The sequence below is a fragment of the Terrapene carolina genome, unplaced genomic scaffold (assembly GCF_002925995.2).
Source record: "Terrapene carolina triunguis isolate 2854851 unplaced genomic scaffold, T_m_triunguis-2.0 Scaffold552, whole genome shotgun sequence".
Classification (NCBI taxonomy): domain Eukaryota; kingdom Metazoa; phylum Chordata; order Testudines; family Emydidae; genus Terrapene; species Terrapene triunguis.
The window spans coordinates 375,295-394,894 of NW_020664903.1; the positions used below are offsets into that span (position 1 = coordinate 375,295).

Here is a 19,600-nt window from a genome sequence, read left to right on the forward strand (position 1 = left end):
GTTACTCTGCTGCTTTATTTGCTGTGTGGCTAAAAGTTGGGCTGGCTCCTTTTACTGCCACTCCATCGAGTTCCTCTTGGCTCCTGCTGCCACGGATTCACGCTTTGGTTGGCACTGCCAGCGGAGGACCAAATGGGCCCCAAAGACTTAATTCTCCTCTGGCTCCCCGAGGTGGTCCTTCCAAGTCCAGGTTGAGCCATGGTGGTGGCGGGAGCCTGCACTGTCTCTGTCCATGTTATATAGATAAATAGAGGCAGGTGCTCTCTCTCCCTTTTATCAAACTTCACACAAGCATAATTGCATTGGAGTAAGGTACAGTTGTCTGTCTTCTTCCCCCTCCCTTTATCTGCCACCCAACACCAGCTTGTCACTTGATGGTTTTCTGCTCTCTGGGAAATAGGAACTAGTAGCATAATCAATGTGAATGATGCAAATGTGCTTACAGTACACAGATACCTGATCTGCAGGCTCTTGAAGTGCTGTGTAAAGAGATTATCTGTCTTTTCTAATTCAGATAGTGTCACTTTGAGCTGCTTTTTTTTTTTTTTTTTTAAAGAAATAACTTCATCAAAAATACAGCAAAAGTTCCTCAACAGTCTCTAGATTGCCTGTGTTCTTTGAAGAAAGAGAAGATATCTAACAGGTCAAATAAAAATAGCTTCTATTATAAGTTCTTTGGGGCCTGCCATTTTTAGTTATCTAAATGGCCATGCACACATGTGGTGCGTAGGGTTTCAGATTTGTCACTTCATTTTTTAAAACTAAAATTTATGGAGCTGTCACTGTAAATTTAGTAAAAGTCAGGGTTTAGTGACTGCTCTGTGATTTTGTTTTTTAAATTAAAAATGCCCTGATAAATGAGGGAGCAGCACCCTTGGCCCTGGCATGGAAGCCCTAATCCTAGCCCGGTGAGGAGAGAAGGCCCCGGGGGGAGTGAGGTAGGAGGGGGCTGGAGAGAGAGCCTGCCCTGCACTCACCAGGGACACAGCGGTGGCTCCTGTGTCCCATGGGGCTGGGCCAAGCTCCCTTTTCCAGGCCTTGCGACTTGGTGCATGGGGTCACAGTGCCACTTGCTCTGCTTTGGTCCTGCCTCCCCTTCGTTGTGATCGGGGGAGAGGCAGCAGGGCCAGATTTGAGTAAGTAGTGCTGCAACATGCCTAGAGTGGGGAGCTGGGTTCAGCCCCACAGGAGCTGCTGCTGTGGGGTGAGTGTGAAGTGGGCTCCATATCTAACTCCTCCCCCTGGGCCTTCCCTCTGCACCACCCTCCAGGACCCACCCCCCTTGAGCCTCATGGACAGAGAAGTCACAGTATGCATGACTTTTTCTGCACCCTGCCAAACCTGCAGCCCTATAAATGAGTGTCTCTAAATGATACCTTTGTCTTTATCTCTGACTTCTAGGGATATGTTCCAGCCACGGGAATTTTGCTCTTTTGGGTTATATTGCCATTAGAAAACCTCAATGAAAACACTGTCTTAGATTGTTCAAAGAGCTTGTACATTTTATATACATTATATTTTACTTGCTTGTTTATTGTAAGAAACAATAAACAAGCTAGGGTGCATGGGTCTTGCCCTGAATTTGAGCCATAACATGGAGCCTTTGTGTCTGTCTTAAACTTTATTTTTAATTTAATTTAAGATGTAGATGCAGTATACTTTAAAAAAAAAGTTTTTTTTTTTAAAGTTCATACTTGTTTAGAGGTAATTATCTATCTGGATTTTGGCAGGCTGTTTTGTGGAAACTTCTGCTACAGTGGGAGACCCTAATTGCAAAAGTAGTTTAAAAATAGCAAATTTGTCTGTCTTCAACTACTCCACACATCCATTTAATATTTTGGCTCCTGGTAAGTTTCATAATAAGGGGCTCTGCATGTGACTGACAAACGTAGAGGTATCCTCTTCCTCGAAGTGTAAAAGAAAAAGGAACCTCTGACTGGGTGTCTCAGGGTGGGTTTTTTCATTCCTAACATTTTTAGAAGATGAGGAGAATAGATTGGGTGAAGTACAAAACATTTTCAATACTGGCTAAAATGTGGTTTTTGAGGCATAATATTTGTCAAGTTTCCTTCCCTCTTTTTGAATGCTGTTCAAAAACAGGAAGCCTGACATGTACCTTTTATTTTGTAACCCTCTTCCCTGCAGACTCTCTCATTAACTGATGGTGCCCAGTTTAGACAACTAGTCTTTCATTTTTTCTCTCTCTGATAACTTAGATATTAAAACTACGTAAAATATTAACTTCAGTCTTGATTCTTTATTCCAGCGTCTAATGTAGTTGAGCGTCAGTTAATTGGTCAGAATTATTGCTTCCATGTTGTGTTGTCAGTAATGTCAAATGTATTTTTTCCCCTTCTCCCCCCCTCCCCTTTTTCTAGTAGCCATGGCAATGACGGGTCCAACACCTTGTTCATCCATGAGTAACCACACCAAGGAGCGAGTTACAATGACAAAAGTGACATTAGAAAACTTCTATAGCAATCTCATAGCACAACATGAAGAACGGGAAATGAGGTAAAAATCCCAGTTGGGAGATGGAAAGTGTCTATGTGTAGAAGTGAAAGGAAACTAGTGGCCTGATTGTTTAACTTGAGGTCCCATTTGAGCAGGTGCTATCTAGTAAATTATAGCTCAAATTTAACTTACCTTAACATTACTTTAGGCCTTGCTAGTAACTACCTTACTTATCTGAGCTTCTCAAATATGATGCTGATGAGTAAAAATGTTTAGCTAGAGGACATTATTATAAATTAGAAGAAAATATTTTTCTGATTCAGAATATCTGTTCTTAAATCCATTATTCCATTGCTGAGCAATTTAAAAAAAAGCCATTTTGTTGAGCTTGCTTTGATGAAATCAGTTGAAACATTTTCTTTTCAAACTTAAAAATAGAGTCCAATAGACACATTGGCAAGATTTAATATATCTAAGTGGAAACCAATTGTATCGTTAGCTTAGATTCATTTAAGCAGTAAAGTAAGAGACCAGTCTCTACAAATATTTATTCTTTCAACTGTTGCTCCTTTTGATTTTTATTCCCTTTTAACATTTCTTGTAGTTTTATGAAGTCATGTGGTTTCAGCTTCATTTTGTGTTACAGTTTATGATGCAGCCATCTGATAAGGGGAAATTCACTTGTTCAAAGGCACCAAGCTACTGCTGTAAAGACTGTAATTTAACATTAACTTGACTAACTCATAGGCAGGAAGAGGTCTAATAGGCTTTGATGGATGATATAATAAATTCCTTAAATATCCTTGGAAACCTTTATTTTCTCTTTGTGGACCAGATTCTCTGAGATGCTGAGCACCCTAAACTCCCATTGAATTCAGTGTGGTGAGCATGTCATAAGAATAGGCCTTATAACCAGAATTTTCAGAAAGGCTTCCTTCCCTTATCTGTAAACACTTAATGTTGGAAAAAGCGTAAACATTGTTTGGTCCTGCTGAGCTACTGCTGTGGCAATTCACATTTGGCATTTGAGTGGGGTGTTAGAGAGAGATGGTGAGCAAATTGTACTTCCTAGGTGCCTAAATAAGGGGAGAGCAATTTCAGTATACATGATACAGAGATGTTGGGCTAAAATGTTATCATACCCCAGCAGTTGCTTAGTGGCAACTGGAGGCTGGAAAAGGATCTTGCAAAGAATGACTTGCATATTGAATAGGAATTCTTCAGTGCATTTGTATAATATGATGCTGAAAAGGCCATCGGGAAGCTCAGAACATCATTAATGTAGGAATTTTTCCTGCAGTGGCCAAAGCTAAATCTTAACAACAAAAATAGATTACATTCCTTTTCCAAAAAGGGGAAAAAAAGTGGAATTAAGGTTGTAAATGTATCAATATTTTAAGGGAGAAAACCATAAATATCAGTTTAGGTACAAATATGGCCCCCATCTCCAAGGTAGCTGAGCATCTCACAGACATTAATGAATTTATCCTTTCAACACCTCTAGGTAGGTGGGGAATTGTATTACCCATTTTACAGAGGAGGAACTGAGGTACAGTGAAACTAAAGTGACTTGTCTGGTGTCACACAGGAAGCTAGTGGCTGAGCCAGGAATTGAACTCAGATTTCCTGAGTCCCAGTCCATGTGTAGCCACCAGACTATCCTTGCATAAAATAAGGCATGTGAAATTTCAGGGAGACTGGTTTAGATGAGCAGAGTTATAGAGGGAAAGTGGTGAAGTTGGACTTCTGTTGGAAAGGTAGGCTTGAGCTTAAATCTAGAGACCAGCATCTTTCCACAACTCTAATTCTTCACACTTCCATATTGAATCCAAATTTCTAGTCCTCTGACTCTTAGTTCGAGACAGTACTCCCCTAGGTGTTGAAAGTATGTATGCTTTTTATAGGATTTTCTGAAGAACTAAACATTTTTTTTCCATTGCTCCCCCCCTCCCCCCCTCCCAGACAGAAGAAGCTAGAAAAAGTGATGGAAGAGGAAGGTTTAAAAGATGAAGAGGTAATGAACACAAAACAAGTCTTTTGGTTAGATAATATAAATAACCCATAGTCATACCTTTAGTGACCTCTCTAATTGGTTCAGTATGATCCAGATGGGAACTTCATTATGGAATCTCATAAACTATATGGCTTTCTTTTTAAAACAAACACTAGAAGAGACTCAGGAGGTCCGCACATGCCCGAAAGGAAACGGAGTTTCTTCGGTTAAAGAGAACAAGACTTGGTTTGGAAGATTTTGAGTCCTTAAAAGTAATAGGCAGAGGAGCATTTGGAGAGGTAAGAACAGAACTGATTACTGAATAAAACTGTAGTAGCATTATAGGGACTGGAATGTTTTGAAAAGACTTTTAAAAAGATCAGAACAGTACAATTTGAAGCCAAATGACACAATAATCACTGCTGAATGTTTGTTTAAAGTTTGACATTCAAATGCATCTGACTTTGTGTAGTCAGTGTTAGTTTGTATTAAACAAACAAACAAAACCCCACATCTTTAAAAGGACCAAAATGCTGGTGAAATGGGCTTGGTTGGCAACCTTGGAAAGCCCCTCCATCTGTAGAACAGATATAACAGCAGCAGTGTAGGTGTGACGCTGCTGTGCCAGTGTGCCTCCATTGTGACCCTGTAGTAATGGTTTTTGGGATGCAGTGATAGCAGAAGCTGCACCCCAAAGGGCCTTTTATAATGGGTTTTCATGACATAGAAACTTGTCCACTAAACTGGGTTTTGACCATCCAACTCGTTTCATGTTACAGATTGCCAAATGCTATCAAATGGTATCATCTTTCTTCTGGTGTCCTAGAGGTAGTGGGCTCTGGTAGAATGATCTGGTGTCCTAGAGGTAGCAGGCTCTGTATCCCATTATCATAAGTCAGCTAGTGCTATTTGTCCTTATAATCTGATTCTGCTTTGCAAAATAGAAGTGAAATGTTTGGTTTTAGGGTATGATACCCAGAATACTGTAAAAGAAACCTGGAAAAGTTGGTCTGATAAGGATGTATTTCTGACTCCATATTTTTGCAAAACTTGAAGGTGCGGCTTGTCCAGAAGAAGGACACAGGGCATGTATATGCGATGAAAATACTACGCAAAGCTGACATGCTTGAAAAAGAGCAGGTGATTAATAGTAATTTCAAATAGCAATTCTAGTAGCTCTGCCTCTTTTAAAAATCTTTTTTTCTGCTCCATTGCAAACTCAAATTCCTGGGGGACAAAAGTGGGCCTATATTTAAAAAAACAAAACAAAACACTAAAGAATAATCACTGCAACATATGGTTTAGATTTTGCTAGCTAAAAACTGCTAGGGGTGTGTGGGTGGGTGGATAGATGGATTTTTTTTTTTTGTTGAGACTTTCCAACCTGCCTTGGATTTGGATACTCAGTTTTCCCTAAACCACGTTGAACATTTCAGCCATATTGTAATTCTTTCTGGAAGAAATGTGGTTTCTCTTGAGTCTAACTTTTATGTGGTCATGAGGAAAAATATAGCTTTCACTTGCTATATTTCTTTATTTTTATCAGTGACTAATTGTAAATATGTAATAACATGTATTAATTCACATGTTCAAAACAGCATTTTAAAAAATTGTCTCTGCAACCTTGGTCAATTTCTTGATGAAGGTTTCAGTTGCACTGGCTTTTTGCAAGAGGCATTATGGTCAGATATAGAGTGTGACTGAACATTCTGTTTCCATCTGAAAACCTGGAGAAGCAAGGTGTAGGAAAATGGCAGTTTTTCTCTGAACAGCAATAGAGGAACACTTGTATTACAACTGATTATGTTCCTCTTTCTGCATTTTGTGATACTATATTACCACTTGATACCAAAGGTATGTATGTGAACTCTCAATACAATCTTCAGAGTGCTGGCTTGCTGCAAGTCTGATTTCATCCTGATTTAGCATGTCTAATGGATTTAATTGTAAATATCAGTTGCTAGAGCTGCATGAATCCTTCAGACTCATTCGCAGGACCTCCAAAGTAGTGGCACTTTTCATATTAATGCCAATCTCTGAGTCATTGTATTATATCTTTGATAGCCCTTCTGGGACTGTTGCAGTCTGAACCAACCAATCCTTCTTTGGCACTGGAGTTCATCTAGGAAGCAATGTTTTTGTAGGCAGTAATTCCTGAATTAACTTTTGTCTTTTAAAGGTATTCATTTAAAAAATAGCATTGCACTCTTGACCTCTTTGTCTTTACATAGCAATTTTGAAAGTCAGTGCTTGGTGTGTGGGCCTGCATTGATGTGTTTGGAGACCTGGGTTTGACTCCCAATCTCGGTTATGAAATATCCAAGTCTCATCTGCTAGATGTTAACTGTTCTGAACTGTAGTTAGTACCCTTTGTGCATGTTTTAGTTAGTGCTCTTAATATAGTAGATATTATAACCCAAATAGTAAGTAGTTTATCTTGTATAATAAGCGCCTCAAATCAAATGTGTATTTTCATCATATCTATAATTCAATCAATGTTCTCTTTTCCATGTGAAGGTTAAGGAAGTAACAATATTAGACGTTGAAGTGCTCTGTTTGTCTACAGTCCAGATATAAAGCAGGTAGCTGTAAGACAAGCTTCTCCATACTACCCTAGCCACAGCTGTACTTCTGACTTGGAGGGGATCCATTTTTTATAGGTATAGTAGGTGTATATATAAACGGTCATCTAGATTAAAATGGGATTATTTTTCTCCATGAAAACTTGCTGAATAGTTGTATGCAGTGGGTTGAGTTACACGCTACGGTGTTAGACTGGTCTTTTACTCAAATGGATGAGGACAGAGACATCTCTAGGACCTGATCTTGCAACCATTCACTACCAGACATAGTGCTCACTACTGTCAATAGACCTGCTGAGTGCATTTAATTGGACTAATTGTTGTAGCAAACACTACTTATGGTGGTGTTTCTAGGTTCAAGCCCTTCAATTGCCATTAAAACTAGGGTCGTATTGTAAACCCTTTGCTTACATTGGTGAACAGTTACTTACGCAAACATTCCCTTTGCAGTTAGTAGATCTACTGATGTAACTGTAATTTTTTTGAAGATCCTCAAAACAAAAACGTGTCATACGGTTTACAGTTGAAACCTTTGAACATAAAGGATCTTCAGATCTATGCACTGAGGGGTCAGATGGAGTCAGAATCCCAAGTAATTTATTCAGTCCGTACATTCCAAACAAAGCATATGAAAGAATGTCAGTGATCTTTAGTAAGGTTTTCTGCCTGTTCATTCTCAGAAGCATATTTTATAAAGCTGTTGCAGTCTTCAAAGGTTATACTTGTCTAAAAACCTGTTGCACTATTTTAATTAGTGAAAATATCCAGTGATGAAAGTATTGAAACGTGATGGTATTTCCATTCCTAATATAGAGACTTGACAGTTGCATATTCAGTCTTTGAATCCCCTCAAAACAGTGTTTGAATTGTGTGTGAAGATAAATGCATCTAATAAAAATCAAAAACTTAATAATTAATCATATGCATATATATATACATCCTAGGTTGGCCATATTCGTGCGGAGCGGGACATACTAGTGGAGGCAGACAGTTTGTGGGTTGTGAAAATGTTCTATAGTTTTCAAGATAAGTTAAACCTGTACCTTATCATGGAGTTCCTGCCTGGAGGTAATTACCTGAGATAAAAAGGTCACTTTCATTTTGTTCTGTGGCGGTCTTCTGGCTTTATAACAAATCTTGTCTGTCTTTGTTACCGGTATTTGTACATGTGTAATTGCTTTATAGTGTAGTGTTGGGTCTGATCCTGCAGGGAACTGAGCCATTCTTAATGCCTGGTGACTTCATTGGAGAATGAGGGTGCTTGGCACCTTGCAAGGTCAGGCCCATAGTTACCTGTCTGTGCCATGGGTACGTTCTTTTGCAATCATGCTTAGGTACAAATGTTTGCATACTTGACCTAGATGTTCTGTCAAGCCTTATCTTCACAGTCTGACACCTATCCTCTTAGAACCTTAACCAGCTTTCAATTTTCTAACTCTTTTCTTGTAGTTGGTTTGCATCAGAAATAACCTCTTTATTGTCTGCAAAGAAGAGCTTTAAAGATTAACTCTTGAGTGTTGAAACTACTATAGCAGGGGTCGGCAACCTTTCAGAAGTGATGTGCCGAGTCTTCATTTATTCACTCTAATGTAAGGTTTTGCGTGCCAGTAATACATTTTAACCTTTTTAGAAGGTCTCTTTCTATAAGTCTATAATATATAACTAAACTATTGTTGTATGTAAAGTAAATAAGGTTTTTAAAATGTTTAAGAAGCTTCATTTAAAATTAAAATAAAACGCAGAGCCCCCGGACCGGTGGCCAGGACCTGGGCAGTATGAGTGCCACTGAAAATCAGCTCGCGTGCCGCCGTTGGCACGTGTGCCATAGGTTGCCTACCCCTGTACTATAGTATACTAACAAGAAGAATGTTCTACTGAAATCTTGCTGGGTTATACTGAAAACATGATATGACTATTGAAACCAAATGATTGACTTCAGACCTGACATTGTGCAATAATGCAGTCTGTTATTGTTAAATGTGTGTCTGGCTGCAGAATTGTTATCTAAGGTCCAGATCTTGTGTGGTTGTCCATAACTAATTTTGGTTTGAGAGACATTTCTAGCAGACAATTCACCTTTTTGCTAATGAGATGTTTTATAACTGAGACAGAAACTCTCAGATAGACTGGCACAAAATCAAATGCAGTAGAGGCTTGGTAAATAGCACACACTAGTTTACATGCTCACAAGACAGTCTCTCTTCACTTCTCAGTGACGACTATATACCTGACTGTTGTTGAGGCTTTTTTATATCCATTACTTTATAACATTATTTGGTATGTTATCAAGTCTTTAATGAAAACTAAACTAAAATTATAATGAACCAAAGTGCATTTGGCGTATCCTTTTAAATTTCATCTACTCACTATATTCTGTGAATTAGCATTTCAGTGGGTCTCTTGCTGATTAGTACAAACTAGTTTGGGTCTACTGGATTTCTGTAAAATTGGATGTCTCAATACCTGCCACCAACAAATTCCTGTATGTGGCTTTACATTACTAAACAACGTCAAGCTGACATTCTCTGTTAGCGCCAACTGATGGCCTGTGGTCATTCTATTTGTGATGTCTCTGAGAGAAGACATTGCCTGGAATCTAGGTTAATTTAAAAATCTAAGATATGTAAATTTAAGATATATGCTATCTGTATTGTGCTAGCAACCTGAGGCCTCAATCAGGGTACAAACAAACCGGTAGTCATGGTCCCTGCCCCAAAGAACTGGCATTCTATTGAAGGTTTATTTTCATAATCTAATTGCTAAATTCTTTCAACTGAATAAACTAAAGGGCACCAGCAGGCTCGACTGTAGCTGAGTGAAGAACTAATTACACTTCTGTATGCATTTCTTGGGTGTTTGTGAATCTACAATGTATAAAATATAATTGTTTCATAAAAATGGTGTCTAAATTCACTGATATGTAAAATGGATGTAGGGCTTAATTATCAGTTTGTATTTACTTCTGCTGTTTGTGGTGGCTGACTTTTTCTAGGTGATATGATGACACTGTTGATGAAAAAAGACACCCTAACAGAAGAAGAGACTCAGTTTTATATTGCGGAGACTGTGTTAGCCATTGACTCCATTCATCAGCTTGGTTTTATCCATCGGGATATCAAGCCAGATAACCTCCTCTTGGATAGTAAGGTACAAATATATCAACCACTGTATGCAGTGTTGTTGTAGCCATGTCGGTCCCAGGATATGAGAGAAACATCTCTCACCAACAGAAATTGGTCCAACAAAAGATATTCCCATAACAACTGGTTGACATTTGGGTTAGCAGCAAATACACTGGGTAACTTAGAATTCAGAATGCTATGATAGATGGCACTATCATTTAGTTATCCTCTGTAAGGGTAAGAAATTGAAGGTTATTTTCCATGGACCTGATGGAAGTAAAGCTACATCAATCTAACCTTCAGCTGACAGTATCTTATTTACAGAGTGCTCTCTTGTGGCGGCAGTTTGAGCTGTGTTTGGTTTTCAGTGCTGTTTAAAACCATCTTTTGGTTTCATTTCTTCCTCCTTAGTCTAAGACGTTTCCTTTGGGCCTGACATCTGCTTTGCGTGTGCTCACCAAATACTGAGTAGTGTGTTTACACCAAATGTGGGGATGTAGCTGATCCATTAGGCTTCCAGTCTCATTAGCTCTTATCTCTTCTCAAAATCTTTCTCCAGACTGGTCAGGTTTACTTGTATGTATTTATAGTAGGTAGTATCCAGGAAGTTGGTGTGTTTCAATACCTTACTATTGCTAAGTAGAATTTTATGTTTTTCTACTTGCCTTGTCTGGGAGAAATTTGCTGACAAGAAGAATTTACCTACTTCTGTTGATTCCAAAATATAATTAAGTGCTCTGATTGGAGCAGACCTTTACAGAGTCATGCAAGTTTAGGATATAATATGCCATTTTTAGGCTCAAAAAAGAACTTCACATTGAAAGTCATTGCTGCCTTGCACTGTGGATAAGACAAATTCAAGCACTGGGCGGGCAGAGTAACATTTTTTAATTTGTGGAATATCCTGTGTCTTATTGAGTCCACCCACAACTCATCCACTTTCTGACAGAGGATTAGACAGCACTCCTCCTGGAAGCTATTTGTTCTTACCCGGGGTGGTCATTGCCTCATCCCATTCAATATTCTCCCTCAAGGGACTATGGGGTTGATCCTGCAAGGGGAAGTGCCTTCAGCCCCCATTGAAGTAAACGTTTATTGGGAACATTACTGGAAATTGAATCACATCCACTGTGTGGCAGTACAGAAAATTATCCCTAGGTTTGTTCAATATCACATTCCAATTGTAGGCTAGAGCAAGATGATAATTATGCCTAGTGTTTTGTCATACGAAATAAATGGGTAAATAACTCTGTTTTTTGGGTGGATGTCTTGTATTTCTTCTGCATTTTGGGTCTCTACATCTCTAGGGCCATGTGAAACTGTCAGATTTCGGTCTCTGCACTGGGCTAAAGAAGGCTCACCGAACGGAGTTCTACAGAAACTTGAACCACAGTCTTCCGAGTGATTTCAGTAAGTTCTCTCTCATCAGTACCAGCACTTATATTATCTCCTATGGGAACTGCGTTAGAAATTCCAAAGGTGACTGATTTCAACACAATGGTGGAAAGCTGCTGTTAGGGATCTAATGAACCCTGCATATGTGGAGGGTTTGGGGATGAAACGGTGAATGGTATATGTGGCACATTAGTCCCTTTTAAACTGCAGGTTCCCTCTTGCACTTTCTGCACTGTGCACTTCCTTTCTTATTTTTGCTACTTAACAAGATATTTATGTAAATATAAGCGTTTACCTTTCCAATAAGCTTGCTCCTTCCTTCAAGTCTCATATTATCCTTTCCATGCTGTACTACACTATAGGCTCATTGCATGTACTTTAGCAAGGACTGCTAGCAGATCACATGCTAGCAGAGCACAAGACTAACATGGCAAACCCTGCCATATCACATGTGGAGGCATGGAGATAGTTTAACTCTTGGGAATGCACATCCCCAGAATCTAAGTCTTTAAAATTGTTTCGCAAGAAAAACGGGAGCATGGCACCAGAACAATAGGAAATTGCAGACTCTCCTGAAGCTAGGTTCTTAGCAAGAAACAAAACTTCGTACTCTTCAGTTTCTAGTCAATTTCCCTCTGCAGCAACACCAGTGTAAATGCTTCTGTGCTAGATCTGGTATGACTCTGTACTCTTCTTTCATATATTACTTGAAAAAGAGGAGGCAGTCACTTTCTCTTGGCTATTTCTCTGTGGTGAGGATATGTGATTGGTAAAGAGGCTTTTGATATATTCATTCTGGTGCTTTTAAAAGAAACAGTTCCTCCTGATCAGAGGCTTTGAGATCCCAATTAACTAACATTTATGATTAGTAGTCAGTGTCTTGCCTATCTCAAAATAGTTTCATTCAAATGATTGACACTACCGTGAGTCCAGTTCCTGGTGAGCAGGAGTACACATTACAAAAACCACCAACACAGTTAGTACTAACTGACCCTTTATTGGCAGTCTGTCTTTGGCCTCTCTGAGCTGTAGAGACGGAACACCCCTCTATCCTTTACAGATGGTCCCTTCAAATCAGGTTTGAGGCATGATAGGAGGACAGTGTTGGGAAGCTGGCACTGCTGCTGCTTCTACTTTACCTGCTCTGTGGATAGAGAGGACATCAGTTTCCAGGGCTCTCAATCTGAGAACTTCTCTACTGAACTGAATTCGCAGAGAAGAGATGGATGCAAAGGAAATGCTGATCTATATTCTCCCTCCTGTTTCTGTGTTGCACTGTGGCTTGAGCGCTTGCACTGTAAAATACCATAAACATGACTATACCTGACATGTCTGTCATCAGAGATAAGGTTTTACTAAGCAGTTAAAGCCCAAGTTCCCAATCTAGGCTTTTTAACTAGTTGTGCCTATGCTATGTGACTGACTAAAAGACCCTCAAACATCAATGTTTTTATTTTAATTTCAGCAAACAAAAGCATATACCATGTGTGAATAGATTTTGTTTGGAACTTTACAGAGAGTAGAGGTTGGAGTGTGATCTCTTTTACATCATTTTAAAGCTGAGCTAACTCCATTGGATTTATGAGATTTATTCCAGATTTAGATGGATGTAACTGAGATCAGAATCTAATCCTTTAAATGTAGCCATCTTGAAGTGAGTATTTTGTTCCTGGAGTTATCAACTTCTGAAAACGTGGACGTCTAATGGAAGTGCTTACAGAATTGTAACTGTAGTGCTCAGAATGCAGCAGTGTCTAGTGCTTGCAGACTGTCAAGTGGCAGGGTCTAGAAGCTGCTGATGAGTTAGGAGTAACACTACCCCTTTATGTATAACTTCAAGTGGGGCTATTTATCTTGGACAGAAAGTGGAAAAGAAAAATGAGCAATACTGATGCCTGTGTGTTCTGGTCCTCTTTAGCTTTCCAGAACATGAATTCCAAAAGGAAAGCAGAAACGTGGAAGAGAAATAGACGTCAGTTGGTAAGTGCGGTCCCTCTGTCTACAGATGCTCACGGCTGAGCTCTGAGATGCAAGTGGGTTGGCTGTTTGATATTTAAAATGAACAGCATTTACACTGTGGCACTTTTCAAAACTCTCAAACACTTCTCTGAAGTACTGTGAAAGATCTGTGCAGTTGGGCTTTAAAAAAGAAATAACTCGTTTGTCCATCTGTAAAATTCTGGTGACTTTTACGCTTAAGATAGAGAACCAGCATGGCTTGATGCTTTTTCTGGTGCAATTATGGCTAAAACTAGCCAAGTTCTTAGCTACTTCCAAAGTAACATTGCCTCTGGGGAGACTTCTAGCCCATACCCAGACTGTGATGCCTTAAGAGAAATGGACAAAGCAGATGGAGGTGCATAGTGGTGATTTTACTGTGCAGATTTCATAAGCAATAACATCTGCCAAAGTCTAGCTGGATCTGGCAGAGAAACTCCATGATTAGATTTGCATCTATCGCATGTTACTTGGCAGTGTTAATGCTAGAGATGAACATGAGCCAAGTCTCCATTGTGAACTAGGGCTATGCTACAATTTGTATTGCAGTTGTTGGTCACTGTCTAGCCTTGTTGTATCCTTAGGGGATGGAGGAACAGCTTCCTACAAAGACTTTTAAACAGTATTATTTATCTCTTTCTTAATCTCACTTAAAATGTTTCTAAAAGTCTATCTTCTCTAAAAATAGAGCTGCAGTATTTAAATGGGTTTTATTCCCTTCCCCTACAATAGTGGTTTTTTTCACTGCTGTCACTTTAATGGTATCTTGATAGCATGTGGGATCTTATTTAAAAAAAAAAAAAAAGTTATCTTTTGGTTTGAATAAGTTGTCTGTGAGGGTTCTGTTCAAGCCCTCTGGTTGTGCGAAGATTTGTCAGTCACCCGTCAGTCAGACGGGATCTCTCTCAAAATATGTAACTGAAGCCATTCAATTTCAGGCCTTTTCCACTGTGGGAACTCCAGATTACATCGCTCCTGAAGTCTTCATGCAGACGGGTTACAACAAGCTTTGTGATTGGTGGTCACTTGGGGTCATCATGTACGAGATGTTAATTGGTAAGAAACGAGCAATGCAGAAACCTAGAGTATATGTTAAATTCATATTACATAATAGCAGAGTCAAAGTTCACTTTTTCATGGCTTCGTTTACCTTTTGTTGGCACACCTTCAGACTTGGTGCCCATTTTCACGTTAAGCAATTTTCTCCAGTTTGCTGTTCACCTGCATTTTTTTAAACTTCTGTCTTGTAACCCAAATGGAGTTATTGCTGTTTTTTTTCCCCCCAGTGGCTTCAAATTAGTTCAATTTAAGCTTCTGCAATGAAGTAAAGAGTAATTTGTGACTAATTTGTGACTACCGGAGTGTATTTTCTCTTTCAGGTTATCCCCCTTTCTGTTCTGAGACCCCTCAAGAAACCTATAAGAAAGTGATGAACTGGAAAGAGACTCTGATCTTCCCCCCGGAAGTTCCAATCTCTGAGAAAGCAAAGGATCTTATTCTAAGGTACCAGTCAGTCAATTGCTGCAGCTGACCAAGCTTGTCGTGTGGTGCCACTTGTTACATGTCATGAATTTTCTCATCCTACAAACTGTATGAAACACCTCTCTTACAGCTTGCCTAACGAGACAGCTGGTGCTTTGAAGTTTAAGGTGATATATTTGTCACACTTATGTATTGACTAGGAAGATCGCTAATCAAATATCTTCTCATCAAATTCATGGTGGTTCACTGTCATTTAAATTGGGAGCCCTTAAAGAGCTGCATTAATGGGGATTCTTGTAAAATCTTATGTTTGGGAGCACCTCATCTCGTAGCTTTTTTGCCTCCTACATGTCTTTGTCCCCCATTTCCTGTGCCTCTGAATTCTTCAGAAATTGAATCTCCACTTGAAGGAAACACAGAATGAGAATGTTGAGTTGTGTTAACTGGCTGTATGGACACTTTCTGTTTATATTGGCAAAGGATGTCCTTGAAATAGGCTTACGCTTGTTAGGACAGCAGGTTAGAATTGCTGGCTTTCCATCCAATGTATTTGAAACGCTTCTCGTGAGTGGTCTAAATTCCTTTTGGAATTGAATAGTTTATCCAAACAAACTCCTGTCTGAAATAAGGTTTACCCACTTTGCTTCCACATAACAGCCTTAAGGCAGATATGTATTAACTCCCCATCAGCCTTTATGCTTTCCACAAGAAGCAATCACCAACCAGAAACATTTCATCTTTGTCTAAACCAAGGCAAACATACACATTAAAACTCAGACTCAGTTCAGGGAATAAATTCCCTACAAACCTCCTTGGAAGTGGCTCGAAATGTTTTCCAGACCCACCGTTGTAACACAACAGGTAAGTAAGTGTGTCTGACACTGTTTGTGTGTAGAGTTTGATTTATAAACGTATTCCATACACACTGAGCTGGGCTTGGGAAAGAGAATATGCAATCATTTTGCTCTTTAGTCTTAACTATGTACATGATGTTTCTGATAGGTTTTTAATCTGGTCTCAATACAAAAGTACGTATTTCCTAGTGAAACGTACATGCTTTGTGTGTACTGTTGCCCCCTGCTGGTCCTGGATGAAAGGACATATTATTCTTGAATGTAAATTCCCTATATTCTATCACAGCCTTAGCATTCCTTAGCATAGTTTGTGTATTACTTTTTTAAAATAAGAGCTCTTATCATTATCCTTCAGTTACAATTTCTTACATGTAAATACTAGCTTCAGTTTAAAATGACTCACTGTCTCTAAATATAACACTTCACTATTTTCATGCTTCCTTTCACAGATTTTGCTGTGAATGGGAGCACAGAATTGGTGCACCTGGTGTCGAAGAAATCAAGGGTAACCCCTTCTTTGAAGGGGTTGACTGGGAGCATATCAGGTAGGACATTGCCAGACACTTCAGCATCCTTCCAGAAAGCTAGTCCTTGTTTAATTTTCCAGTCCAGTGGTCTAATTACATTAGACTGTTAGGTTTGTCAGAAGTGCTGCTACAGTAAAAACTTGCCTGTGATGGTAAAATGAGCAGCTCTGACTTGAATACGCAGGGAACCAGGCCTGTGCAATAACCAGGCCTGCGTGGCTGTGATGAAGTTCAGATCCTGATCCGAACTTCTCTGAGGTTCAAGCATATCCAGGTCAAGGCTTTTGTTTTGAGTCCCTATAGAAATGGAATGTATTCATTGCCTGCCTTAAAACCTAATAGTGAGAATGTTGCTCTTGGCAGAGAGAGACCTGCTGCAATATCAATAGAAATTAAAAGCATTGATGACACCTCAAACTTCGACGAATTTCCAGAATCGGATATCCTTAAACCAACAGGTAAATATCTCCCCTTCTTGTCACTATTTTACATATAATGATAATGCAGAGTTTACTTTAACAGGAATCCTACAAGTCTGTCTTGATAGCAAGTTCGGGATAAGTATTAGATGCTTAAGGATTCTTAGGGGGAATTCTGAATGGTAACTTTTACAAACTGTGGTTCCAATTCTGCAAGTCCTTTGTGCACGGAACTTCCATTGACATCGCAGGGCAGCAAGGGACTCTGTATTTTGCTGCAATATCTAGATGTAAGGGGATTTGAGGGCACTTTCAGACGTAAACCCACAAACTAAAGTGTAACTCAGAACTTTCTCCCTCTCCGTCTTCCTCACTCGACTAGTGTAATACGTTCTGTGGTAGCATTAAAGCCAAAAATCCCTCATGGAAGTGCCATTGATAGTCTTACCTGAGTTTTTCATATAAATGTGTTTATAAAGAAAATGTTCATCTTTTATTGTACAAATAAGACCACGATGGTTCCTCTGGTGTTACGCATGACTGCCATGGAAATGTATAGTTGGGATGTGGCAGTGCTTCTCAGGGCACAGCCGTGAGACTTAATATGCGTAATTTTATAACGTTCTCCAGTGTCATGGTGAAAATGGGTCTGCTTTAATCAATGAATGGCTATTCGACCATGCGTTTCATAATGACAGCTTTTATGTCAAGGCCTGTTTGAGCATTTGTTAGCAGGTGGATTTTTTAACACACCATAGACTGTAACGACTCCCTTTTTTCTAGAACTGAAGAATAAAACTGGGAAACAGAATTTTCCCAACCAGAAGTTGTATAATTTCTTTAAAACTAAAAGACTGTGTCCAGTGTCATGTATATTGAGTACAGTTTAATAGCTGAAGAAGCTAACACTTGTCACTTTGTCTTTCAGTGGCCACAAGTAACCATCCAGAGACTGACTACAAGAACAAAGACTGGGTCTTCATCAATTACACCTACAAACGATTTGAGGGGCTGACAGCCCGAGGGGCAATCCCATCCTATATGAAAGCAGGAAAGTAGTGAACTGTGACCTGAGACTATTTCTGAGCCTTGGATCTTGTTTCTCTGTACTGGGTTTATGCCCTTAAAACAATTTACCTGAGGGCTATGAACTCTTTTTGAAAAGTTTTTCAGGACACAATATATTACACACCATTGTTATTTTCTTGGATTTGTTTCTTCCACTCCACTGAAAACTTCCACGAAACTCTATTACCTCTGATGCAGGCAGATATTTTTTGCTGCTTCAGGAGCAAGCCTGTCTCTGTTTTCACACTGAATTCCTTGCTAGACTGTTCATCCAGTAGAGGAGGAGAGAGAGAAGAGCGCCTTTACTTTCTAACATCACAAAGCATATGGTATTTACAAAATATTTCACCAGTCCTGGAATGAGCGATATACTCAGTCTGCCAGTTCTGCCAGCACTGTTTTCCTAATGGCTAAGAACTGTAGCACAGAGGAAATAAAGCAATAATTAAAGCTTGAGATAGACAAAACTGTCCAGTAAATTATCTAGTAGATGAACAAAACTTGTATTGCCTTAACCGTAGTTTGTAGTGCTATTTTTTTATAACTCAGAAGCCTCTTTAATAGCATTTTTCAGCTCAATCAGTAGCCTCAAGTTGTGGTGCACTTTACTTTTGGTACTAAGACAATGACCTTCAAGCCATTAAATATTTTTCTAAATTAAAAAATTGTGTAACACTTTGCTTTTTCTGAGCAGTGACAGGAGAAACAGGCCACTCATCCTGGTAGAACTTACTCCATGGAAGCCAACAGTTTCCAACTGTTGTATTGAAGAACCTCCACGCAAACAAATGGCTATTGTAGATTATTAGTAAACTAGCCAATAACAGGAGCTGACCTAGAAAAGGAGTGGGTGGGGGTGGGGGCATAGGAGGGAGGGAAATTCATTTATCCTGATTGCTGATGGGCCCCCTATGTATAATAGGACAGGCCATTGGGTTTTCTGTTCTTGTTGCTGCCATCTCTTGGCCGCTTGTAAAATCTGCCAGCTGTGATCAGTTTCAAAGATGATGATGTAACTTGCTAGTGGCATGGGGTAGTGTCAAGCAGGAAGATACGGCAAAAAGTGTGAAATTCTGCCTAGGGCTCCTCTGCAAACCGTTATTCACAGTGGCCTTCCCATCCTCTACTTAGTATTTCAAAGTTTCTCTCAGTACCATGGCTAAGACCTCTGTACCCAGAGTCTTCCAAGGGGGTCTGAAAATTCTGGTACATGGGTCCTGCCATTTCTCTCTTTGACTAATTATTGCCTAATGTAGTTTATGAAAGTGTATTCCTTTATAATCAGGATGCTCTCCATGAGAGCCCCAAAGTGCCTTCCCTTGCCTAAGCACCTCTCGGAGCTGGATCAAATTGATTTGGAGGATTCTTTATCAGCTGAGCTCTTGATAATTCCTTTCCATGTGCAGGAACACCACTTAGCTACAAAATAGGTGCAATCAGTGCATTCCTAGTGGCATGTGAAACAAACAGATCCACCCCCCCCCCCCCGTGGGGGGGTCTTTAGTGTGTCACTAGATTTTAAATTAACGAGGTTTTTAACAAGTGCATATCAGTTTGAACAGTTTAAATTCCTGCTACATTATATTTTTGGTGCTGAACACTAAAAATATCTAGCATCTAAAAAGACCTTTTTTTTTTTTTTAAAGCTAGATCAGTGTGTCAAGATGACTTGGTGGCTATGGTTTGTATTTAGCCCTAGCTTTCTA

General features: G+C 39.4%; 1 protein-coding gene across 3 annotated transcripts in view; it reads left to right on the top strand.

The window, feature by feature from the left end:
* STK38 (serine/threonine kinase 38) overlaps window positions 1-18,735 on the top strand; it is a 19,225-nt gene extending 490 nt beyond the window's left edge. The window contains exons 2-14 of one of the 3 annotated variants that reach the window (XM_024212192.3): window positions 2,379-2,514; window positions 4,417-4,468; window positions 4,624-4,746; window positions 5,504-5,587; window positions 7,974-8,097; window positions 10,022-10,176; window positions 11,459-11,561; window positions 13,465-13,526; window positions 14,483-14,600; window positions 14,924-15,047; window positions 16,330-16,425; window positions 16,771-16,865; window positions 17,755-18,735. In XM_024212192.3, coding sequence (XP_024067960.1) covers window positions 2,384-2,514; window positions 4,417-4,468; window positions 4,624-4,746; window positions 5,504-5,587; window positions 7,974-8,097; window positions 10,022-10,176; window positions 11,459-11,561; window positions 13,465-13,526; window positions 14,483-14,600; window positions 14,924-15,047; window positions 16,330-16,425; window positions 16,771-16,865; window positions 17,755-17,885 — 1,398 coding nt within the window. In that variant the 5' untranslated portion in view covers window positions 2,379-2,383 and the 3' untranslated portion in view covers window positions 17,886-18,735. The remainder of the gene's footprint in view (window positions 1-2,378; window positions 2,515-4,416; window positions 4,469-4,623; window positions 4,747-5,503; window positions 5,588-7,973; window positions 8,098-10,021; window positions 10,177-11,458; window positions 11,562-13,464; window positions 13,527-14,482; window positions 14,601-14,923; window positions 15,048-16,329; window positions 16,426-16,770; window positions 16,866-17,754) is intronic. The other 2 variants (XM_024212193.3, XM_024212194.3) reach the window with 2 other exon arrangements.
* The last annotated feature ends 865 nt before the right edge of the window (window positions 18,736-19,600 follow it).